Raw genomic sequence first — 23340 nt, 5'->3', positions numbered from 1 at the left:
AACCCACGTAGTTGAAAGCAAAGCATTAACACCAGTCCAACGCCGCGCTCTCTAACCGGGGGGAACACATTTTGGGAAGGAGAAGAGCCGGAAAAGGAAACAGAAAACCAGATAATCTTCCTAGAAAGAAAGAGGAAGACAGTCTTGAAGACAGAAAGTCATAAAAATGCCGGGTGTACTAGCCACTCAGTAAAGGAAGCCGTTCCATGGCGCCGCAACAATTCAATATTTTATCACGGCTTCTGCGCCGCCGAAGACGATGTTTTATATTTCGGCATACGTTCATAGGCATTAGGACTGTAATCCCTTTGTTTGTCCTTTCCTTTATTGTGTCCCGGCCCGCCGCACCCATCGTGATCATCATCTCCGTGACCATGGTGGTGGTGTCGTCGCCGGCCTCGACTGCGAGCACCACCACCCCCGGCGGGCATGGCGCGGCTGGTATCTGGCTCACTGTCGCTATTGTCGCTGTCCGAGGACGAAGATGACGAGTCGGAGTCTTCTTCAGAGGAGGATTCGCCAGCGGCACGGGGCTTGTGGTATATGCAGCATACTAGAGACAAAAAAGAGAGCGAGTTAGTTTTTTTTGTGAGACTTGCATATTAAGTGCAGATAAGAGCATGGAATTATGAAGACTGTATTTAACTCCAGTGTTTGCGTTTAGAAGCAACAGGAAGAGGGAGGTAAAGGGACGGGAAGGCAGAGTGGCCACAACGCACCCTTGGATGACTTCTTGCCCATTCCTTCATTATCGATGACACTCTCGTCCCACTGGATGTGTCGATCCCTCGACGACGGTGCTGCGCCGCGAAGACGTAAGGTTGCATGCACGCGAGGCTGTCGAGTAGCAGGTTGAGTTTGCGTTGCGCTGCCCGTGCCAACGGCCGGGGAGGTGGGGCGTGCGCGCCCGTTGATGGCGGAGTTGTCCATCCTCTCTGTATCACTAATTTCTTTTGCGTAGAGATTTTATGGAGGAGGAATATGAATAGAGTATGTGAAACCAGAGGACACCAGAAGATGGGGTATCAGGTAAGAAGCAGTTTTGGACGCTTCGGCTCGAAATGTGGGGTGATAATAAGGTGAAGCGATAGAGTGTTGCGGGGAGCCGTCGAGGAGATGAGAAAGGCTTAGATGGATAATTTCATGCGTATGTATTTCTGCAAGTATGTGATTGACGCTTGGCAGAGAGAAAGTAAGATAGAGGGTGTGAATTTCGCGGAGAGGTTGCAGCGATAATGATGATGTTGTAAGTGCACGCAAAAACGTGGGGCAGTTTCGGTGGTGGGAGCTCGGGACAGAGTACAATGGAATGCACATGAACGGAAAATGTTGTCGGAATCCGACTTGGCACCTACGCCAACCAAGATGTAATCGGTAGTTGAAGCCAACTATGGAGGAGCCTGGCTAAGCCGGCATTGGAATTTACGACTTATGCATTCTGGTTATGTCATTACGAGCTAACTTATGCTGTCTACCATCATCATCATCATCATCATCATGCTTCATGCCGTTGTACATTGGTTCTCTCTATCGGCTTACTGAGCGACTTCTTTTTCCATGCAGCACAGCTTCACATGTCGCGTGATCCTTTGCATTGAGGCTCCATCGCAGAACTTGATTCCACATAAATGAGCGGGGTTGTTGAGTTTTGGGTCATCGTGCATGGAAAAAAGCCACAGTAAGGCTCTGAGGACTTGCACAAAAAGTTGAGGCATTTCAGCCCGTTGCAGATAATGCAGGTAGAATCGATACTGTATGGACCGCTCACAAAATATCCATAAGAGACAAGTATATGTAAAAGATTATTAGAAACAGTAGCTAAAAAATTATGTAGACTCGAATTTAAAGTTTTCTCGACGCATTTTTCAGCCTGAGCTGACGGGGGGTATAATTGCAACTTCATCGCCTTCTTTGATCATGACTGGCTCTGCATCAGCACCTTGGTCCAAGTCCAGGTCCACATAATCCAAATTGATCGTCACAGCGCAGCTGTGCAGAACATTTTCTTTTATCCCAGGATACTTGCTCTCGAGCAATTCGAAGAGCTTTGTCAGCGGTAGCGGCGATTCAAAGTGCTCAGACGCCTTTTTGGAAAATGCCGTCGCAGATGCAAAGTATAGCAGTGTAAAATGGCCAGGTGGCGGTCTCGACGACATCTTGTCGGCACCTTCAGTACAACTGTTAGCTTACATAGTTCACTTCTATGCATTGATGCAATGAATGTGAAATAAGGTGCGAAATGAAATTTCGGATCAGAGAAAATAAAAGGCTCCACAGTAGAAAGCACCCGAAAGTGCTGTCACTTCGGATAATACATGCTATAATTTTTGAAATCTCATCATTTGAAAGGGGTTGGCTGAGCCGGAGAATGCAGATACAATAGAAGTAGGATAATGCAAGATGCAAGGACTTACCGTTGATTTATGTCCTGGCTGATCAAGCAGCCAGGAAAAGATGGTGAAAGAAGGTGAAGAGAAAGAGGCGAAGGAGTTGGTTTGTAGCCCGCCGCGGGAGATGACAAAACAGGTAAGAAGCTAAGCTAACCTTAGCGGGCCTACGATGTCATTAGGGTAAAACAGCTACAAGCCCCTCTGGATAGAGGATATGCTCAAACAGTAAACAGTCCAAGTCGCTGCTAATGAGGATTACTTTCAGTAAGAAGAATAGATTGAATTCAGCAGTGGGTATGAGATGAGTCGATATGAGGGGAGTCTAGATAACATAGAGTCTATAATACATGCAGGGCACCTTTGAATCGTGTGAATGCAGCCGGCCACCGGGCCACCGGGCTATTTTCATTCACTGTCAACCAAACATAAATACTGAGTCAATCACTACCAATATGAACCAGAAGGGACAATGCCAGAGCGGTTAATAGCTCTCTGGCAAAGTCCTGGAATTTCACGGGGTGAGTTCGAGTCGGGGTGTCGCCACAATCGCAGAAGGATTTATCCAACTGCCTGAGGGGCGCCCCTAGATGAGGCCGCACCGGGGAAGGGGTAGAGATGTAGGATGCCTTAACCGCTCTTCGAATGAGAAGACGGGGCATCTGAACTCTTTTGTCGCTTGCGTTAAATAAAATTTTTTTTTTTTTTTTTTTTTGCTCCAAAGAGCAGCTGCCCTGTCTGCTCTCAGCGTGCCAGCACGCTATTTTATGCCTTGATTAGTTCTGACAAGATCTTGTCTCCATGCTTACCCATGATGGTAAAATGAGTAGTGCCTTGATATTCTGTGAGTTTTGACTGCCGAATCTCTTTATGCATCAAACGGCCCACACGAGGCGTAGTATTTTCGTCGTCCAAGCCGTACCAAAACAGGACCTTGTCTTGAGAAATGTCTTTCAATTCGAACCCCCAATGCCGAGTCATGATCTTGATATCATGGACAAGACCCTTGGAGCCTTGCTGGAATCCTGCTCGTAAAACGTCACGGAGGACCGTAGTCATATACGGATCCTGTTCGTAGTACTTCCGGTCACCCTCGCGAAACTCCTTGACTATTTTTGCAGCAAGTTTGTCTGTTTCCGATATATCAGGATTTTGTGCGGCAGGAACAAGTAATGAATCCAAGAGCTTTCCGTAAGCTCCGGGCATCCAGCTCGTCAAGTTCCACGTAAGTCGAGGAACAACTCGCATGCCTCGTAATCCATACGACCACAATCCCATCCCTGCCACGACGCCTGCAGCCTTGAGTTCGTTTTGAGGAATGGCATAAGCGCATGCGAGAACGAAGGGGCCTCCCCCAGACACGCCAATAATGCGGTACTCCGTGATTCCCAAATGCCGTGCCAGCTCGCGCACGTCTTTTGGCCAGTCCAGAAGTTTCCGATCTGGCTGGAAGCTAGACAGACCCATGCCAGGTCTGTCGACGCCGATGATCCGGATGTCATTTTTCTTCGCGGCTTTGTCCCACTCCACGACTTCTATCCTTGATCCGACATCACCGTGAAAATAAAACACGGGCGTTCCTGTAGGTGAGCCGTATTCTGCAAAACCAAGTTCCCTGCCGTCTGGCAATGTCATGGTCTGGTTCTCTCGAGGTGAGTTGGGGTCATAGTTTCGCGGTGTAGTATATCTTCGTGATTGTATCCTGGAGCCTGGCTTGTCGACCAAGCCATGAAGCTGAACGGTGGAGATTGAGGCCTTTGAGGAGGTATAAGGTAAGGAGCTCAATTGACGCAAATTCGGAAATATGGATCGAGTACGTGCAATAGAAACAGGCTCCAAGGGTCGAGAAGACTTCAAAGTTGCCAGCAACCGTGTATTCCCAGAAAATGCTCGTCTTTGCAACATCATGAAGGCCAGCTTGACAAGTACGGAGTTATGCAAAAAAAAAAAAAAATTCATGTAACAACCTGAAGATTAGAACGCAAACGCAAACGCAAACACAAATGCAGACAAAAGAAAAAGCATTCAATTTGAAGAGCTAATTCAAAGTACTAAAATATCAGGCATCAGCCAAGGAGATGACTCAAACATAAGCTCCGACTGAGCGTTTGCATATTTATACGAACTTAGCGCAGGATAAAACACGAGTACTGCCAGGCTTGACGGTCACGTGGGATTCTTAGAGGGGATCTGGTAGTAGCACAGGTCATGGTGGTAGTATAATCAGGAATAATGAAAAATTCAGTGAAAAAGCAATGATAAATTCCCCTAAAATCCACCCCCAAAGGGGGGCAGATGCAAGCTATTTAAGCAATCTGGGTAGGCCCAATAACTATCACTTAACCACTGATATCAGCTTATAGTTAGCCCATTAGCTATTACAGGCCTGTGATAGTCCACTATTCCATCCCTTTCCCCATAGTAGGCTGGCTCCTTCCTCATTGCCCACCTCCACAGTAACCAAGTGTATTGTCGTCGGTCAGCTGGTGTCCGTAAACACCCGTTATCGATAAGCAACCATTATGCCCACTTTTGCCTTTGTGTGGGGAACATGAAGCTCGGAACATCCCCATCCTCCGGAGATTTTATCTTCGTCGCAAGCCTCAGGCTCACAATTCGCGGCGCCGTCGCCTGTAATATCCTTAAATCTTTGCACTCTAGATCGCTCCCTGTCACTCGTTATATTTCAAATGGATCATCCCAGCGACGGAGTTCCTCCGCCAGAAAGCCTCCTCCTGACACCTCCCGAGCTCTTCGCCATTGTCACCGAAGGCATCTATCGTTGCGCCTGTACGTGTCCATCAATTGTTCCAACAGCTGCCTTTACCAATTGCTAATCTTTTTTGTTATTACAGCTGTGGAATTTATAAATCTATCATTTCTCAAAACGTACGTCGCACGACATCCCTCCCGAGAACGCTTCCTATTCTCCCGAGGACACTTTCATCTCCTGCACTGAGTCCGAAACAGTACACCATACCTCACTTTTTTCTAATTCGCCATTGGTGCAGTCTCCGCCTTCGTACAATACTTACTCTAAACCCTGAACGTCCGACGAAACCGATCCAAGCGCTCCTTGCCTCGTCCGAATCAAATAATACCAACAACAACAACCACAATAACAACGACAACAGCAATCATAGTAACAGCGCCAACAGTTGCATTGAATGGCGACATACCTCCCTCCCACTCCACGCATCTGGCGACGCCTGGACCGCACCACGGCACGAAAACACGGTGAAACGATGGCGAGAAGCGATTGCGGTGCTGGCCGAAGAGAGACGGCCCGTTCTTGTGGTTGACCCAGGCGGCATGTTCTGCGGAGTGATCCGCCGCGTGCTCATGGGATGGAACTTTACAAGTGTGATTCTGGAATAGTACGTGCTTGATGCTTCCGCCCGGGCGGAGAGCCCGCAGATCGGTACATTCTAACGACGAACCACGTTTTGCAGTCGAAGTTTTCTCGGAACAAAAGCGCGATACGCAGTCGAAGAATTCCTCGAGGCAGTCGACGTAGACGCTTTGCGGGAACCTTTTCAGTCAGGCTCATCGACGACGACGACGACTACGTCAACCTCGTCTTCACCTTTGGCACGGTCGGCAGCAAGTAATCCTCAGCAACACCAACACCAAGAAGCACATCCTCATGACCAATCAGACAACCGTTTCTCTGATCACGACGGGGATGAGCACAACCATATCAATGCTCATAATGTGGCTATTGATGATAATTAAGTACTCAAAAGCACCACGTCAGAAACACCACTAAGTTCCCACGCAGCTTCAACGCGAGAGACGACGCCAAACAAAGACTCGGAACAGGATCTATTCGAATCCGATCCGGCAGCAGACGCAAGAGGCGAAGACGATTCTTTTCAGCAGTAACGATACCCTTTACTCTACCAAGATTATTCCATATACCATATACCACTTATCAATGATCAATAATATCAATGATATATAATATCAATAAATATACCTCTAGTTCAGACTTACACGGATGTGCATGATATATGCCGCGCTGACATCCTTGGCTACGAAATCAATCGTCCCAAGACGAATAGCAATGCATCCCAGTCCACTATATATATTCGTATAACAAGTCTATCATTCTTTCCTTTCCTTCTACGTTCATTCAATTGTCTCTAATGATTTTCGTTCCTTTGTTTCCGTTATATATAAAACTCCTCGATATGGTATCACAATAAAGCATCACCCGATAAATATCCCGTCCTAAACTCCAAAGAAGCAATAGCTATGGCTCTCAACCCTCTGACCTGACCCAGAAACTAGACACCGCTTATACGTAATTGATTTTGGTCCGCACCCACTCAGCGCACATCAGTCTCAGCATAAGAAGACAATCATTCCTCCACTGGTTCCTGCGCGCCAGGCTGCGTCGTATGTTGCTGCGTAGGTATCCGGACCAGCGTCTGCGGAAGCGGGACATTTGCTCCTGTCGCTCTTTTTAGCGCCTGCTGCTGTTCGTCTTCTTCTTCGTCTTTGGGTTTTGGTATTTTCACTAGATCCCATTGTCAGCTCTATCCATCCATCCATATATTCCCCATATATCCCATCCATGCATTCCCCTCTCCCTCTCTCTCCTTCTCTCGCTCGCGCTCTCTTGTATATAACATATAGGATAGACCTACTGGAAGCCATATTGATCGCCCGTAACACGTTATGCCAGTTCGACAACACCGCCGCGACAGCTACACACGTCCTTTTTGTTAGCACATTTTCAATCATCATCGCCATAAACCACGCCCATCACTATTTGACTGCTTTGCTGCTTGCCATTCCCTCTTTGTTGTTTTGATGGTTTTCTTTCCTTTCTGAAGGGCAGGGAAACAAGGATGTCGAGGAGTAGGTAAACGCGGAGAGCCGCGAGCCACGCAGTCCTTCTCCTCTCTTCATGTATTTAAAAAAATGTTATCATACCTTCAGTCCCATCCGACAACGTAGCAAGTTTACTCTCCAGCGTCTGCATCTCCTGCGCCAGTCCTGCGCTGAGATCACGCAATTGCCTGAGATTGTCCAGTTCGGCGCGCTTCTCGTTGATCCGGGCCAGCAGTGCAGGGGATTGTCCGGCAGAAGAAGAGGCAATGCCTGGGATGTTGGAGCCCATTGTGTTTCGCATTTGTGTCGCGTATCCGCGGTTGTTTTGGTACGCCATTTTTTTGTCCTCCTTCTGTCCTTTTCTTCTGTCCTTTTTATTTTCGCTTTCTTTTTTAACTCGTCCTGCCTTTCCGTCCCTTTATGTTCCCCCTGTCTTTTTTACTCGTCCCTTTTTTTGTCCCTTTTGTTTTCGCTTTCTTGCTTAAGCTCGTCTCTTTTTCTGATCCACAGATGTTCGCAGATGTAAACTCGTCCCGCTTTCTGTCTGGCAGATGATCGCAGATATGAACTCGTCCCGCTTTTCTTATGTCGCGGAGTATATCGTGTCCTTTGTACAAGGTAGGTTGTCCCTGTCGCGTAGGTTTTGTCTGGTCGGATTATTTCACAGTGTGCGCTGCGCGTTTTGCGTCTTACGATTTGCGTCTTGCGTCCGTGTCTTGCGTCTCGCGTCTCGCGTCTTGCAGCGACAGTATGACAGTATGACAGTATGACGGTATGACGGTATGACAGTAGTGTTATTCTTTCAAAAGCTTCAATCTGCTTTCGAACTTTGAGACGCGGTGGGGTTCAGCTGGTGTGCCTCGGTGGTGCGTAATAGAGGGAGAGCGTTTGACAAGGTAGTGATGCTGTTTCTCGAGTAGAGTAGATACTAGAAACAAATTGCAAGTTGAAATATCACAGTACTCGTAAAGTAAATGCGAATGTTGTCGGATATTCAACTGTTGCTTGAATATACGCACAAGGGGAGTGTTGGAGTATATACGGAGGTAAGTTGGCGGGTTTCTCGCTAGTTAATACCACCAAGCAAGCAAGCAGGTAAAGCAAGCAAGCAACGACAACAACAACAACGAGTAAGCTAGGAACTGACCCCGTTGCCCCCTCGGACCTGACCTGAGCAAGCGGGGAAATCAATCGGAATATTCCCACTCTGTCAAACAAACCTTAGCTATTGAGGATTGGGCGATCACAACTGGGGGCAGCAGAGGTGCTTGTACGTAGTAGAGAATAGTCTGGAGATATTAATGGGGTTATTTATTACGTGGTCTATTGACTATCATAAAAACAAATAATAATAATAATAATAATAATAACAAAAACGAGGATGATGGTAATGATGATGAAAAATCTAACCAATTTTCCATCACCTCAGTATCTGATCATCTGCCCAAGCGCCGACATCTGCAATTTTTCCACTGTTTAGTATGCTAAAATGCATAAAGTACCCAAATGATTCGACTCAAGTCTGGGAGCATGACATTCTAGGGGATGGCGTGCAGCCAAAAGAAATGAGATTAAAGGCGTAGGCAGAAGACGAATGATGATTAGGGGATCAGAAGCGCAGGCGCAAATCAATCAGTCAGTCAATCGCTCATTTCATCAAAAAGAAATAAACGACAATTCAAAACGACTATCAAAGACCTGTCGGGTTAATGCCTCACTTATTCCTACTTATATGGATCGGAATTTTCACAAACAGATCGAACCATATCGTCAAGATACATTAGACAATGAGTAGTGATAACGATTTAGGTATTAGAAGCAATCACGGCTGCGAAGAAAATAAAAGCGAAGGGGAAACGAATGAATGGGCAAATAACTGTAGCCGTAAATGACAAAGTAAAAGACGATATTCGCAGCAGGTCATGCCAGACGTTGATAGAGCCTGGAACCTAAAAGTCTAGGCTTGCTTCTGGACCAAGAGCTTGTCGACAATCCACTGATTCTCCGCGTCCATCCTCAAGAGAAGAAAAGAAAATTCTTGTCGCAGCACCTCGCCCTCCTCTCTCTTCTCTTTTCTCCCATTTTTTTGATTTTTCTCTCTCTTCAAAGTAACGCGGCTGAATTTCGTCCATCGATATTCTTCTTGTTCATAAATATTTTCGTTCATCGCTCTCTTGCAGATTTCGCCTCGCGACGAAACGCGACGCCCGTTTCGCGCTGTGTCCCCAACCAAAATGTGTAGCTCTCAGTACGCGCCCATACTACCAACCCCGCATCTGTCCCTGATAAGAAACAGCTGCAGCGGCAGGGGACCTTATGCCTTGAGCGCCTTGGAGAGTTTGAAGAGCGACTTCTGCGGCGTCTTCCTTGGCGTTATTGACGTATTGGCCATCGTACCAGTAGCGAGCGCTGATGGTCATCGCATTGTGGGCATTGCTGGGCGATACGGTCACGGTACTGGACCATGCTGTGCGGCCGCCTGTATGATTTTGATTAAAAAAACTTGTAAGCAAGGTCGGTTGGAGGTGAGCAGGTGACTGGGGTTTCTTGAAGCGATGCCCAGATTTGATATTTTCATTCAGGGGGCGTGGGTGCAGGGTGTTGAAGGGTGAGAGATGTATATTTGAGGATCAAGAAGGGGAACGACTTGAGAAGACGCTCAAAAATTCTTTCTTCTCCTATCCATGGAGAAATATGATAGGCGGTAGAATGGTTGCGACCGGGCGGCGGAAAAAAAATTTTTGAAAAAAGGAAAAAGAAATTCACTCAATGAACACCGAAAAAGCATGTCGAACCGCCCCCATAGGGTCGTGTAGATGCAGCAACCCGGCTCGCTGTAGAAACCCTTGTAGGCTGGGCAAACAAACGCTCGATAGATAGACTCAAACGAAGCTCAAAAGGAAGAGAAAAAAAAAAGGAGAGAGAAGTGATTTACCTCGGCGGTCAGATACAATGGTCCAGACAGGAGGGTGAAGGCGTGCGGATTTGCAGTGCTCTGCGCATCAACCAAAAGTTGAAAACGTTAGCCTGGTGGTCTGAGCTTCTTGGCACTTCCTCCCTTGAGTGCCCTTTTTCAGCTGGTTTTAAGTGCTCTCAGAAGCAAGAAAAAGGAATGGTCCTTCGAAAGAGCAGATTCGCTTTCCATGTCCGCTTTGATTGTTTTGGAAAGAAGTCTGGTGAAGGTACACTGAGCCCCGCGATACGTGGGGTCAGGGGGAGGGGTCATGATTGTGGCGCGGGTAGGGGGCGCGCTTTCTAGGGGCTCAGACACACCTTGCAGGCGCTCCTGCCATGAACTTTGTCTGCCACCGTTCGCTGCCGGCGAAGAGGGACAAATAGGGCTCGACATGTTTGAGGGTGTGAAGGTAGTTGAAGCGATGGTCGTATCAAACAACGCCGTCGCGACACCAAACAAGAAAAGGCGGGAAAATGAGGGGTTAGGCGTCCACGGAGGCCGAGAAGGACAGAACGAAGCCAAGTGATGACGCGGGGCCCAAAATAAACAGAAAAATTCGAGTAAAAAGAGGCAGCAGAGGTCTTTTTTTTCGTACTTCTCTTTTCTCTTTTGGTCCTTGTCGACTTTGCTTTTTTTTTCAGTTTGAGTTTGCCGGTTGACTAAATGCCCGTTTCAATGGTCGTTCCATAGCTGCTTTATAGGGCCAAACAATTGACCACCAGCAATGAGGGTCGGCCAAGCCCGGCTGCACCAGGGTCTATCCGCCGCACAACGGTGTTGAAGCAGCAGTGAGAGCAGACCAGAAACCATTTTTGATTTCATGAACCGGCATATGCAAGATGAACGAAGAAAAAGATTTTCGGAACCAAAAAAGGAAAAGGGTAAGAGGAGTCAACACGGATAATCCACACAGACCGAATGAGCAGAGTCCACCATAGCTACAGCCAACAAGCAACATGTTGCCCCCTCTTCCTTTAGCACACGCCCTTACCAACGCCAACAACGGCCGGGGCCCAAACATACCCGAAGACACACTTGCCGGTCTGCAAACGAGACCCCGGTCTTCGTCCGTCCATCCATCCTATTCCTTTTTGAAAATTGCCCTGTCAGGAGAAGGAAACGAGCGACGGACACAACGTGTGCATCATTTAGATGCTACGGGCTCGCCCCAGGAACGGGCCGATGCGCTGGCGCCGTGGGGCCTATTGAGCCCTGGTTCGTGTCTATCTGGCAGCTTTGCTCTCCCAATGGGACCTGGCCCCTGGCCCGATTTGAGCCACACTCGATGTACGATTGAGTTGCCTTATGTTACCCTTTCCGACAAGCCGGCTGAGCTTGCGTGCTTTTCCGAGCCTTGAGGCCGCTTGGGGGCGTCAATGTGTTGATGCGTGGCCCTGCAGGCGAACCATCACGGCATGATAGTCAATCTGCCAACACTGTCTTGCAGGAACCCGTGGGTCTTGTTTTGCGTTGAATTCAATTGTCCAAGAAAAGTGTGGAGCCACCGCGAACACCCGCAGTATTCCCTGGCCTCCCCCGGTTGAAAGTTTCTCAACCCTCCTTCTTCCCCCTGCTAATCTTGCCTCTTCCAGCCGAAAGGTCATCCCGCCAGGAGTGGGGAGCAACTAAAAGGAAGAAAATCCCCTGGCGAGACCACACGCCAGAAGGCTGTCATGACAGCAAACGCCTGCCTGATGTCATGTGCCGTTCCTGCCCTAAATCAACGTCCGTGTTGGAAAATTTGGCAGTCCGTGCCCCATCAATTGCATGCCTTGGTCCTGGTGGCCCATTTTCATCACTGCCACGCGATAGGAATTCTGCTGATGCTGCGTTACAAGGTCGGTGAAGCTGCACGATTTCAAACGGGTAACGAAACAGCTAATGCATCAGCAAAAGCGTTGCAGTCTATCGGGTTGGGCCACGCATTGGCGTCCTTGATGCGTGAGCCGATGCCCGTCAGATCAAAAGTGAAGTAACCCGGAATGGACTAAATTCAGGTACCTTCTTACGATGACATTCGTCCGGGATAGAGGGCCCAATGTTCCGAAATCCGGGGCGTGTCAAGCTTTTGGTGTATTGAATGGCTAATTCATGCTGTGTTGGATCCAATACCCGGCTGGGCTGAACCACAGCAGCCAGTGCCAACTCATCATCGCGACGATTCTGATACCGCCAGATGAGATCGTCGCCTGTCGGTGAGGGCTATCCAGCAGCGAGCCTACCATGGCTTTGGTATCACTCGTTGTCCACATCAGGGGACATTGCGCGACGTTCATCAAGCAGCTCTCAGAGGGTCAGATCCAATGAAACACAATGATCGCGTTAGAAGCCAGGGCTGAGTGAGAGAAGCCAGAGGAGGGCGGCAAGAGAAGATGGGCGCGTTATGCCCTCCCATCTCGTTCCTTCCCGTTCGGTCAGATCCCCGGTCATCCCGCACCATATCTGAGCCTAGCCAGATCAAGGCAGCGTTCCTCCGCCCGGTTTTCTTGCCATGGGCACGAGATGGGCGAGAATGACAAAGCCAGTCGAACATGAAGTTCAATAACCTTTACTTGGTGTCCAATATCAAGCTCAAGCTCAATGAAGTAAGTCAATCCAGATTTCAACGCTTTGATTCTGCTCCTCTTCCTCTCCGTTTGCCGCAGTACATCTCTTTTTTCTGGTTTTTCCTTTTAGACTTGATGACGTTCCGGGACTAAAACGCCCTCCTAGTTTGTGTGGTATGCTCTGTCGCAGGGTGGTGGGAGAGAAAAGGAACGCCATAAGAAAAGGGGGCGCGTAAGAGCGGGACTATTCTCTCGGTACCAAACTTCCGTATCATTTAGTTTATTGTTCGAGCAAAACACGACCCATGCCCCCCACTTGCCGTTCCTTTGACTATTTGTTCGACTGATGATATTTGCTTTCATGCCCAACATACGCTGACCGATTGTCACACGTTCCAACTGTTCGTCCTGAATGTCGGGATGTCTGCAAACACATGCACACTGACGATGCATTTGAGTTCAACAGGGGGTTTTGAGATCGACAATCGATAAACAACACTGACAAGGATATCATCTTTCAGCACCAACGCAAGTCCCGGGGCGAGAGCGGGATGCAAGTCGATTATTTGTGTCCATCGTCAGAATATCGTGTCCTCATCTCCTTGGTCAGTAACAGTCAGCCTTATTGACTGGCAATTGACGTCTTTCATGGATCAGGGGCTCGATGCAGATTCAAAGACGACATTTTGACATTGTCATGACGCATCAAATAAAGAACCCCTAGTATGAAAAATCGACGGCAAAATTCAATTGACAGCTTGTCGGTTTGCCTCATTGCCTTTGTGGTACAATGGACCACGGCCGGAACGTCATGACGGTTCGGGCACGAGCTGGAAAACTGCCACTAAGAGCATCGTTGGCGCCGTTCCCCGGGTAGTTCTGGCCATAGCTCGACCTGTTCGTCTGTAGCGTACATTAGCTGAGGAATCCCCAAGCTTCTCCATGGTGTTCGCTAGGATTTTTCAACCCGTCGTTTGAAACTATTGAATTAGCAAAGCACCACAACCCATCTCGGCCTCTCTTCCTGGGATTATCGCCAAGCCATGCCCAGCTTCTTGAGGGGCGGCTAAGATAATTGTAGCATTCGGCTCCCTTGCTCGGTACGCACGAACCCCTATACTGAGCGGAAGATAAACAAAGAGCGAGAATGAAGGACAGCGCGGCCAATCGGAACTCGGAGCAATCGAAGCTTCAAAATAAAAAGCCTTTGTCCACATTTTTGCTGTCCGTCCCACTTTTAGCTAGAATAGTAATTGCCACTTCTGAAAGGGTTTATCTTGTTCTGTATCCTACAAAGGACTTGAGCCTCTTCTAGCCATTGAGAAGCAAAAGGCGCAACATACTGCATCGCCGGGTCGAGCTTCACTTCTCAAGGCTGTTCGGATGGATTCTGTACACGTAGATCCACGCCGTCATCAATGGCTCGGGGGAGCCTCTTGGCAACTGTGAGCCTCCAACGTCATATCGGACCTAGGTAGTTAATATTGGCATTTCTCCGTGTTGAATAGATAATATATTTTCTGAAGTTCGAATGAGCGTCGCCCTAAATGGACATACGTAAGGGATATAAATGAAATCACTTTCAAAGCTTGCCGTGTGGTGGGTTGAAAATACTCATCACGGTTTCAGATGGTGAGAATGTAGATGGTTGTCGAGGCTGGCTCTGTAGCTGCTAAAAACCCCGAGAGGCGGCAGCCGGTAGTTATGGCAGGTCTAGAGAGAGACAACAAGTAGGTTTCGCCTGAATTTAGTTAAGGGGTTCAATTGAGAGAGGGCACGTTTCGGTTAACGAATGGGCAGATACAATCAAGCATTCCCTCATCTGGGAGGCCCCGATATCACGAAAAGAAAAAATAAAATAAAATAAAAAATAAACAGATTGCAGTCAGATAATCCACTTGATCAATCAGAAATCTATTAGACTGATGTTGTGTTTTCATACAATGATAGACTCCCTGCCAAGTATTTACTCGCTCTCTTCTTCGCTTCTATCATCCAACTGTTGAACGTCTTTTCTCTATCAATTTTCCAAAGAACCTGCTCCTCCACCCATCAACGTCCATAGTGGGAACCATTCCCACCATACAAATATGTAGTTAACTATTTAAGGAGCGCATTACTGGAGCAGGCCAATGCCGATGAATATCCGCCCAAATCCTAGGTCCGTAGTTTGTGAGAAATCCAGCACACGGAGCACATCGCGAAAAAATCTGTCCTCGAAAAGGCACGATAATCGCAACTCAATCAAGAATTGTAAAATTGTCTTGTATTTCTATTTTACTGTGCTACTGTGATGCCGTAAATCGTCGGATAAAGCAATGCCGCCAGCGGGCGTTTTGGCGTGAGTGTAAATTGAGAATTGGTAAACCGAGAGCTCCCCATCCATCACTGGACACCGTATCGAATAGAATAACAAGACTGATAGACGTCCTGAGAATGAAAGTGGTATGAAAATGCCTTGTACCATATGCTGAACGCAAGAAAAATAATACTCCGTCCTTACGATATATATGAATCTCATAGCCCATAACTCATGCGCCGAAATCAGGAAAATAAAAAAAAGGGCATTAATCAGAATTGATCATTGGCATCGTGAGGGAAGGTGGTATTTATGAAAGCCTCGAATCATAGATGATAGTAGTGATGAACAGCAACAATTAAAAATCATAAAGTGAAAACATGACATGCATAAAGTCATGCTATCGCTCGTCAAAAGTTGATGAATGGTAATGCAAAGCCAAAGTGGCACAGCAATCCAAGTTTCGGCGATGTATGTCCGAGAAGCGACATACCACAAGTTACGGATTGCCCGCTGATTGTGAGCGGCACGGCGGTGAGCGCCGACTGCTCTTGTTGGTAGAGAAATTACTGCGGTTGAAAACATCATCAATGAGACGTTTCGGATCCACATACGCCATATTCATCTTCAACGGCGTCTTCATAGGAACAGGAAGCACAAGATGCATAGCTCGTTTCTGATGAAAACGGCGTTTGATGTTGTCATCAACAAGAGCGATGAGGCCAGTAGCGACAATCATGCTGCGGACAGGTTAGTCATGAAACGGGGGATCATCTAACACTCGTTCTAGCAGTGACTTGGCTGGGACTCACTCGGCGACATCGGGGGACCCTTCACAGATTTGATCGTCGCTGATCCACATTGAACACGGCGGAATCCATCCGCCACGTGCTTCCTCTTCGCGGACTTGGAGGGGCGATAAAGGCTCGGGAACGATATGTGCAAGGATGTTGCCCTTTAGACTGTTTACAAGGTGATAAGACACCTCAATCAAATCACCGTGCTTGCGGGCTTCGCGCTTCCAGCTGTAGTCGGTACCCCAATACTCAAAATCGTAACGCTTAGACGCTTTGGCACCGCGTCGCTTGAGATCGACTTGTGCATAATTTGAGCACTCAAGCTTTATTGTCTTGGTCGGCTGCGGGCCGCTGGACGATCCGCGCCGTGCTGCCGATTTAGGCCGAGACTCGAGGCCGTCGGCCTCGCTGAAGACAGAGGCATATCCGGAATCAGAGCGTTTTAAACCGGCGGCGCTCATGGCTTTGGCTTCGGGTTTGGCGCGCAAGGAGGCCACCATTTGGCTCAAGGATCGTTGCAGACCGGGTCTTCGCTCGGCAGCGGCCTTTTGGTACGTCCGGCTGGAATGGCAAATCTCCCGGCCAGACTCGCGACAATAACGTCGGAAGGAGAATTTGCGTTCTTTCAGATCTTGCATACGAAGGTGAAAAAGGATCACGTCTCGCTTTTCACCTCGCCGCGTCCTGACCTCGGTGTCGACGCGAAGATTCATGTTACCATCAACGGTTGCATCATCATGGCGAATCAATAACCGCCTGGTTGAAGGGAACAACTCCGCAAACTCTGGAGGTATTGACGGAATTGCGTCTGAGGGAAACATATCGTTGCGAGACTCGGGTAAGTCGTATTTTGGATAGTCGTCTGAGAGATCCTCTGTGGACGGAATTGTGGAAGCGTAGGTCTCAACTGAGGATCGATAGCTGCTATCATTTTCGCAAATCGGATCGCGCTCATCGCCAACTTCTAGTCGTGCTCCTGCTGTGCTGCATCGCTTGAAGCTGGGACGGGTGCTGTACTGTGTTGGAGCAGTGCTATTAGAATAGCCTGAACTGTCGCTGCGGCCAGAGCCCATACTCTCATCGCTGTCCTCCACCCTTCGCTGGTAGATGATCGGCGCCATGGTCGATGGATGTAGACAACAAAATGCCTATGGTAGTTTGTACAAGTGAAATGTTACCCCTGATGGATTCGCAGCGGGTCTGTGGTCGCTCAAGAATGTTTGGAGTTTGGGGATAACAAGGAGAAAGCTGAGTAATAATAACAAGAAATAAATGATAATAAATGTTGTATCAAGGTACGAAGCTTTTGTTTTCGAAAGCATGCAAGAAAAAAGAAAGGGAAGCCTTGCAGTAGAATGCAATATTTTAAAACGGTGGTGGTCCAGGCACAACCAAGGAAGGCACGGCAGACAAGTCAGCCACGTTCTGGGTTCAAGCCGGGTTATCCATAATGATTGCGCGAGTGATTCGAATCAAAAACAAAATTCATCAAAATTTAATCAGTCATATGAACTTGCTCCCGGAGAACATGGGGAGTGCCAAAACGGCTTGCGAGGGGTGAGTGAAGGGAGGCAAAATGCGACGTCGGGTGAACGAGGATGGAAAAAACGGCCTTTTTGGACTGGGTCCGGAGCGGGTTTAAGGAGGGAATGAAGGGATCGAAAGGGCTCTGGTATCCGTGGGTCTCAGCGCGCATGTCGGCGCTATGTGTGCGAGTCTGGGTGGTGGGTGGGCAAGGGCAGGCTGACTAGCACCGGTCTGGGGTTGCCAGCGATAAGCCTTGGGACATGCTGGATCAAACCAAGCAGCGTCCTCAGCCTCCTTGTTTCCATTTCACTCGCTCCGTGACCGGGATCCGTCTAGACATCAGCCCCCCTGGCGGTAACGAGAGGCAGAGCACACTCAAGAAGACAAGGAGAAGCTTCATTGGTGGAAGGCAATGGGGCAGTCCAACATGCATCTCATTCGAGTAAACGATCGAGCGCGCAGCGGTCGTCCACTCTGCCACACGGTTGCACTAGACCTCACATGTACCTTATACTAATGTCCGCAGCTTCGAATGGCTTCTCAACATCGTAGGCACCGATCCACTGATGAAAAGAGGTGAAAGCCGACGGCAAGGGGTGTAGATGGGAGAATTGGTGAGTTTCAAACATTCGGTATTCATAATCACAGATGACGAAAGAGTTGGAGCCTGGCAGTGGTTGCCTGCTTAGATTATGACGGTGGCACGCACCCAACCGGGCCCTTAAAACTTGCCTGGTCCGGCGGTGCACATGAATGGAAACAAAGACTCATTCCAGGCAACTTTGATCGAAACAAGATGCACGATGCGGGGGGATGATGATGATGATGGTTGGCCTTCATTCTCGCCCCAAAAGCCCTTAGTTGTGTGAGCAGGACAAGAGCGGGTTGGACGAGGGGGAAACGAAGGGCGCGCTCGTGGGCCATCTGGTGGCTTGATTCGTGCGGTGTTCCCCGACTTTTTTTCTTGATGGCCGACGCGTTTGCGCCCGAGAACACAACCAATAGCCTCCTTCATTGCTGTAGTCTTTGAGGGCAGTACCCTCTGTACAGCTGATCTTTTTCGAAGATGGCCAGCTGAGAGATTCAATACATTCAAAGGTACCTCTCCAGTTTGATGACACAAAATGGAAATGGATCTTCATGATTGTTTCCTCCAGAATAGTTTCTTTCTTCCCTACCAAAAGTCAGCAAAAGCATGTGCCTGAAAATAGTTGACGTGGACCGAGCCGACGGGCGGAGCGGGGCGAGGTTCGTGTGTCCACTGGTCATCATGTGTCTTGTCCCTCATCAGGTAAAGTGGCGTGGGATGCTTTTTCCTTCTCGTACCGTCAGGGCCGTCTTTCGGTAAAGACGGGTCGAGACGAGAGTTGTACGGTGCCTCAGGGACCGAGGACGAAAGAGCATTGAGGTCGAGTAGATTCCTTCTCGGACCATTTGACCGATCATATTTGGTCATCATGTTTTTCCCGTCCACACTTCAATCTGTCAAAGAAAGGCATTGAACAATATGGATGATCTCGGCGCATAAGTTACTCTTTTCCCGAACGGCATCGCGCATCGGCGCCGCAAGATCTTAATGGCCTGTCGAGCCGTGGACGGACGCTAGACACGTAACGTGTGGTGGAGCAAAACTTCTATAGGCTCTGACTTAGCAGCCAGTATGATCTAAGACGCTCTCTGGAACAGGCGTAACTGCCTCTATCTGTGCTCAAGCACAAACGGCTTGCAGGGAGGTTGCCAACACAGAAGGTGTGCTTCTTCCGGCTTCGGCCATCCGGTTCCCATTCTTGTTTAACAAATCGTTGATCTTCTCTCCTCTCATCAGGTGCAAATGACGATGTTATGTTTTTGTCAGTGTCGTAATCAAATCGTCAATAGGAAGCCTTTAATAAAATCATTGCCTCTGAACCCTTTTGCGTCAATCCGGAGGTGGGAAATGCGACCATTTGCTGGTGTGACAAAAGTTTTCGACTTATATCAGGGCGCCTTGACCGCCAATGTTACCTCTCTGTTTGTACTCCTAACTCATCACTGTGTCGAAATCTCGTGGCACCACGTGCGCTAATCACAGGGAACCCCGCCCGGTGTTTTCATTATTGTGTACGTAGTAGATTGACCTTTTCCTCCTGGTGCAGGTGAACTTAGGGTAAAATCTAATAACGCATAAATTCCATGCGATTGCACATTCTTAGTTGCACACCGTCGTTATAAGAATGAGAATGAGAAACTTTTGGTTGAGAGGAAGATCAAAAGAGACTTGCTCGAAGCTCTGTTCTCCTGATTGTAAGAAGTCAGACTGACGACCGTCATAATCCCTCTGTAGACAAGGCCAGCTGTGAAATTAAGGCGGGAAGGATAAGATGTACTATTTGGTCAGCAGGTGCTGAAGATGAACCAATCTCGCAGATAGAGGGATTGAGTTTGGTTGAATGTTGCTTGTGTCAAAGGGCAACGGCCGTCGATGAGTGGACGAGGTCCACCTGGCGCTCTGCGCGCCAATTGCGGGAATGCCGATTTCGTATGCCGGGCGACAATTAGGGACTTTGAGCAGGTTGAGCTCCAGGCGACGGAACCCTTCTGATTTACTTTGAGCCTCAGCAAGGCTTGACAAGGTCTATGCTTCCTCTTCAGCTCGTATGATTTGTGGCCCGAGTCTTGAGCTGAGAAGAACCTGCTGAGCTATGTCCGTTTTGCTGAAGACGACATTGTATAACTGAGTAAGTTGTAGAGAATATTGCGCATATGCGGAGGTAGCAGTCGCTGATGGGAGAAAACGGCAGGGCACGGGTCGAGAGAACTCTGGTGGATTCTAAAAATGATTCTTTCCTCTACTGGTCTGTTTCTTCCAGTCTCGTTCGGCAGGGCACTGCGAAATGATTGTCAGAAGTGCTGTAAGCCTTTCTCCGTCATCTTCCTTTTGCTTCCATGAGTTCCATGAAATTCATTGGAAATTGCTACGTTCTACGTGATATGTTGTCATCCAATTGCCTTCTGATTTGCAGCCTTGACGCTCTTCTTTGTGCTCTCAGCGACATGGAAGGCTTCTATGTTTTCCATCTGCACATCGGCCTCTTCGAGTTTGTTTGCTCTCTGAGAACACATATAACGTGAGATCGGTATTTCATATGGTCTCTGACGTGATCATTTGAGTCCTGTATCAATGTCTGTGCTTCCATGTGGATCCCATAGATGTGTGCTACCACAAGCTGCACAGCCGGTGTCTTCATAGATAAGCTTACTACTAGGGAAGAACTGTCAATGTGAGACAGACACCCTCTGTATGATTTTAAGCCAGATTTTGACAGAGCTTTCATCCATAAAACAATTTTGTCTGTCAATCGGTACTAGAATGGTTCGTGCGATAATATCCCGCGCTCTTTAATATGGCGTAAGAGGCAAAGCGCTTTCCTTTCTCTTCCCCTCCTGATTAGATTTTCTCTAAAATTCCAAATAACAGAGCCAGGAGTAGATGAACTTTCGAGATTCTTTCCCCTTTCCCGCAAAAGAAAAGCTAGAGGGCCTGAGGGTTAAAATGCACTCGAGAGGCTTCAGCAAGGAGAAACGCGGGTAAAAGTTTGCGGAGATAAAAAAAAGAGCCCTTTGCAAAAATAACGTTGAATTATTTCCGAGAAAAGAGTTGACATTGAAGCACAAAGACAAACATAGATAAATAAATAAGAAAAATAAAATAAAATAAAATAAAACAAAAATAACATAAAGCACTCCAAAAATCTTGGAACAATCATAACAACAAAAGCTCCAAGACTGTAAATAGACAGTAACAAGATCGTCTTGTTACCTGCTCAACGTTCAAGAATCGGACGTAAGAGATGAATAGGGCTCAGTTAGACGCAGAGGACATTCAAACTAAAGTCAGTCGATCATTGCTTATATAGTGTATAACAGTGGAGATTAAGATTGACCTTGCAACCTATCTGGGGCCGTGAAGATCTCCCACTCGTCCCTTGACGCCTGAAAACGAACCGACATTCTCGCTAAATCTTTCCCCAAATAACTGCAGAACCCTGAACACTAAAGTCACATCTTGACTGGAGATCTGCCACCAGTGAATTCATCATCTAAGATGGGGCTCACGCCGATGCCCTCAGCTTTGACCTTTGACCTTGTTGGAAAATGCTCGGTTGGTTAAGCTAATTGACTTTTGCTCCTTCCCACGAGGCATGTTGCTAATACTCAATGCGACCAGGTCACCAAAGCCAGAGCGGCTGTCCTACGACTGCCCCACGGCCCAGTTGAATTGCCTTTATTTATGCCTGTCGCGACCCAGGCTTCGCTCAAAGGATTGACACCAGAGCAACTCGAAGAGACTGGATGTCGATTATGTCTCAACAATACCTACCACCTGTTTGTCAGCCCACACGACCAGAAGATCCCTCACCTCTAACATTCAGAGCATAGTGGTTTACGACCAGGTCAGGCTACATTGGATTCTATAGGAGGGGCCCATAAGCTCCAGTCTTGGCCATATAATATCCTTACTGGTAATGCTCCATATCATTCTTTAAAATAGGCGAAGACGTTGGCTTACAAGGCTGCATTGAACTAGATAGTGGTGGGTCTGTTGCTCATACTTTTGACGAAGCATTGAGATTGTTCGATAGGACTGACCCTTGGATAGATTCCAAATGGTCTCTTTGCTCAAGCTGGCCAAGGTGACGGAAGAGGGCGTACGATTCTTAAGCCCTCACGATGGAAGTCCCATGTATGGACCAACTTCGCGCAATATTTTGAATGTCGCATAGACCAAGCTAAACGTGGATAGGCTTCTCACTCCCGAACACTCCATTTCCCTTCAGAACTCGATCGGATCGGACATAATGATGCAGTTGGACGATGTCATCGCGACCACATCACCAGATCTTGCTCGCATGGAGGAGGCCATGCACCGTTCGGTCCGCTGGCTTGATCGCTGCATGGCCGCGCACAAGTACCCCGAGAGACAAAATCTGTTCTGTATTATCCAGGGAGGACTAGACCTTGAATTGCGCCGTCAATGCTGTGCCGAAATGGTGAAGAGGGATACTCCGGGCATTGCGATTGGTGGACTGTCTGGTGGCGAAGCCAAGTCATCATATTGCCAAGTGTAGGATTCACATTGTCACTCCGCAGGAATTGTTTTTTTACTTATTATTTGGACAGCGTGTCGACCTGTACAGATCTCTTGCCGGAGAAGAAGCCTAGATACGTTATGGGAGTGGTGAGTCTGCCTTCTCCAAAGAGCTTGGCTGTAACCATTCTGACCCGAAAATAGGGCTACCCTGAGGATCTGGTGGTCTCTGTGGCATTGGGTGCCGACATGTTCGACTGTGTTTGGCCGACACGGACAGCGGTATGTAAAAAGAATGAAAAACATTTCCCCATCATTTCTGACTTCGCTCTAGCGGTTTGGAAATGCGGTGACCTCCCGAGGAACTCTTAATTTACGCCATGCTTCGTATGCCCAAGACTTTGGACCAATCGAGCAAGGCTGCAAATGCACCTGCTGTCGGTCAAAAGAAGAGGGAGGTCTCGAGATCTCTCGTGCATACATTTACCATACGGCGGCGAAAGAGACAGTCGGCGCGCATCTCCTGACGATGCACAATGTGCATTATCTGCTTTCGTTGATGCGATCGGCGCGACAGGCCATCATTGAAGATCGATATGCGGCCTTTTTGAAAAATTTCTTCAGTCTTTTATATAGCGATCCTACTAAGTATCCTGAGTGGGCAGTAACTGCATTGCGTGGCGTTGGGGTTGATCTGTTGGAACGATAATACTCGAGATGGGGGTTTTTAGTATATAGACGGCATTCATTCGATCTGTTTTAAGGAGAAGGAGGGGGAGCTTTGTTTTCCGCCCTTGGCTGAACCAGCAATAAATACATTGGTTATTTTTTTTGGTTCAAAAAGTATTTATTATTTTATCAATACAAATTGAAGATTGCTCTGATGCAGCTGTTACTTCGTTCCAAGGATAAAGGAAAAGT

At 48.0% G+C, this 23340-nt stretch overlaps 11 protein-coding genes across 11 annotated transcripts; 3 read left to right on the top strand and 8 right to left on the bottom strand.

Annotated features, from left to right (window-relative positions):
• Nucleotides 1–233: 233 nt before the first annotated feature.
• Nucleotides 234–930, bottom strand: L228DRAFT_236630 (hypothetical protein; the record flags this gene model as incomplete). Its single annotated transcript, XM_018330848.1, has 2 exons — nucleotides 234–553; nucleotides 720–930. The coding sequence occupies 2 exons, from the start codon at nucleotides 928–930 to the stop codon at nucleotides 234–236; spliced, it is 531 nt and encodes a 176-aa protein (XP_018191103.1).
• Nucleotides 931–1832: 902 nt separating this feature from the next.
• Nucleotides 1833–2468, bottom strand: L228DRAFT_244403 (hypothetical protein). The gene is made up of 2 exons (XM_018331917.1): nucleotides 2415–2468; nucleotides 1833–2167 (listed from the first exon to the last, which is right to left on the bottom strand). Exon 2 carries the CDS (start codon nucleotides 2154–2156, stop codon nucleotides 1866–1868), a length of 291 nt encoding a protein of 96 aa, XP_018191102.1. The 5' UTR covers nucleotides 2157–2167; nucleotides 2415–2468; the 3' UTR covers nucleotides 1833–1865.
• Nucleotides 2469–2677: 209 nt separating this feature from the next.
• Nucleotides 2678–3102, bottom strand: L228DRAFT_244402 (hypothetical protein). The gene has a single exon (XM_018331916.1). The coding sequence runs from the start codon at nucleotides 3047–3049 to the stop codon at nucleotides 2828–2830; it is 222 nt and encodes a 73-aa protein (XP_018191101.1). The 5' UTR covers nucleotides 3050–3102; the 3' UTR covers nucleotides 2678–2827.
• Nucleotides 3083–4408, bottom strand: L228DRAFT_244401 (alpha/beta-hydrolase). The gene has a single exon (XM_018331915.1). It carries the CDS (start codon nucleotides 4290–4292, stop codon nucleotides 3153–3155), a length of 1140 nt encoding a protein of 379 aa, XP_018191100.1. The 5' UTR covers nucleotides 4293–4408; the 3' UTR covers nucleotides 3083–3152.
• A 590-nt stretch (nucleotides 4409–4998) lies between these two features.
• On the top strand, nucleotides 4999–6319 carry L228DRAFT_280779 (hypothetical protein). Its single transcript, XM_018335823.1, has 4 exons — nucleotides 4999–5177; nucleotides 5243–5276; nucleotides 5399–5764; nucleotides 5840–6319. The coding sequence occupies exons 1-4, from the start codon at nucleotides 5078–5080 to the stop codon at nucleotides 6120–6122; spliced, it is 783 nt and encodes a 260-aa protein (XP_018191099.1). The 5' UTR covers nucleotides 4999–5077; the 3' UTR covers nucleotides 6123–6319.
• A 432-nt stretch (nucleotides 6320–6751) lies between these two features.
• Nucleotides 6752–7563, bottom strand: L228DRAFT_266009 (hypothetical protein; the record flags this gene model as incomplete). Its single annotated transcript, XM_018334794.1, has 2 exons — nucleotides 6752–6909; nucleotides 7329–7563. The coding sequence occupies 2 exons, from the start codon at nucleotides 7561–7563 to the stop codon at nucleotides 6752–6754; spliced, it is 393 nt and encodes a 130-aa protein (XP_018191098.1).
• Nucleotides 7564–9487: 1924 nt separating this feature from the next.
• L228DRAFT_266008 (hypothetical protein) lies at nucleotides 9488–10575 on the bottom strand (the record flags this gene model as incomplete). The annotated part of the gene is made up of 2 exons (XM_018334793.1): nucleotides 9488–9705; nucleotides 10413–10575. The coding sequence occupies 2 exons, from the start codon at nucleotides 10573–10575 to the stop codon at nucleotides 9488–9490; spliced, it is 381 nt and encodes a 126-aa protein (XP_018191097.1).
• A 3085-nt stretch (nucleotides 10576–13660) lies between these two features.
• On the bottom strand, nucleotides 13661–14050 carry L228DRAFT_244395 (hypothetical protein). The gene has a single exon (XM_018331914.1). It carries the CDS (start codon nucleotides 13943–13945, stop codon nucleotides 13709–13711), a length of 237 nt encoding a protein of 78 aa, XP_018191096.1. The 5' UTR covers nucleotides 13946–14050; the 3' UTR covers nucleotides 13661–13708.
• Nucleotides 14051–15526: 1476 nt separating this feature from the next.
• Nucleotides 15527–16945, bottom strand: L228DRAFT_236626 (hypothetical protein; the record flags this gene model as incomplete). Its single annotated transcript, XM_018330847.1, has 2 exons — nucleotides 15527–15767; nucleotides 15840–16945. 2 exons carry the CDS (start codon nucleotides 16943–16945, stop codon nucleotides 15527–15529), a joined length of 1347 nt encoding a protein of 448 aa, XP_018191095.1.
• A 4450-nt stretch (nucleotides 16946–21395) lies between these two features.
• On the top strand, nucleotides 21396–22049 carry L228DRAFT_244393 (tRNA-guanine transglycosylase). Its single transcript, XM_018331913.1, has 3 exons — nucleotides 21396–21492; nucleotides 21559–21859; nucleotides 21991–22049. The coding sequence occupies exons 1-2, from the start codon at nucleotides 21436–21438 to the stop codon at nucleotides 21754–21756; spliced, it is 255 nt and encodes an 84-aa protein (XP_018191094.1). The 5' UTR covers nucleotides 21396–21435; the 3' UTR covers nucleotides 21757–21859; nucleotides 21991–22049.
• On the top strand, nucleotides 21990–23290 carry L228DRAFT_244392 (Queuine/other tRNA-ribosyltransferase). The gene is made up of 5 exons (XM_018331912.1): nucleotides 21990–22074; nucleotides 22135–22455; nucleotides 22512–22569; nucleotides 22624–22701; nucleotides 22754–23290. The coding sequence occupies exons 1-5, from the start codon at nucleotides 21998–22000 to the stop codon at nucleotides 23126–23128; spliced, it is 909 nt and encodes a 302-aa protein (XP_018191093.1). The 5' UTR covers nucleotides 21990–21997; the 3' UTR covers nucleotides 23129–23290.
• Nucleotides 23291–23340: the final 50 nt, after the last annotated feature.

The sequence above is a fragment of the Xylona heveae genome (genome assembly GCF_001619985.1).
Source record: "Xylona heveae TC161 unplaced genomic scaffold L228scaffold_2, whole genome shotgun sequence".
NCBI classification, from domain to species: domain Eukaryota; kingdom Fungi; phylum Ascomycota; class Xylonomycetes; order Xylonales; family Xylonaceae; genus Xylona; species Xylona heveae.
The sequence above is the reverse complement of the archived record's forward strand: the minus strand, read 5'-3'. Positions and strand labels throughout refer to the sequence as shown.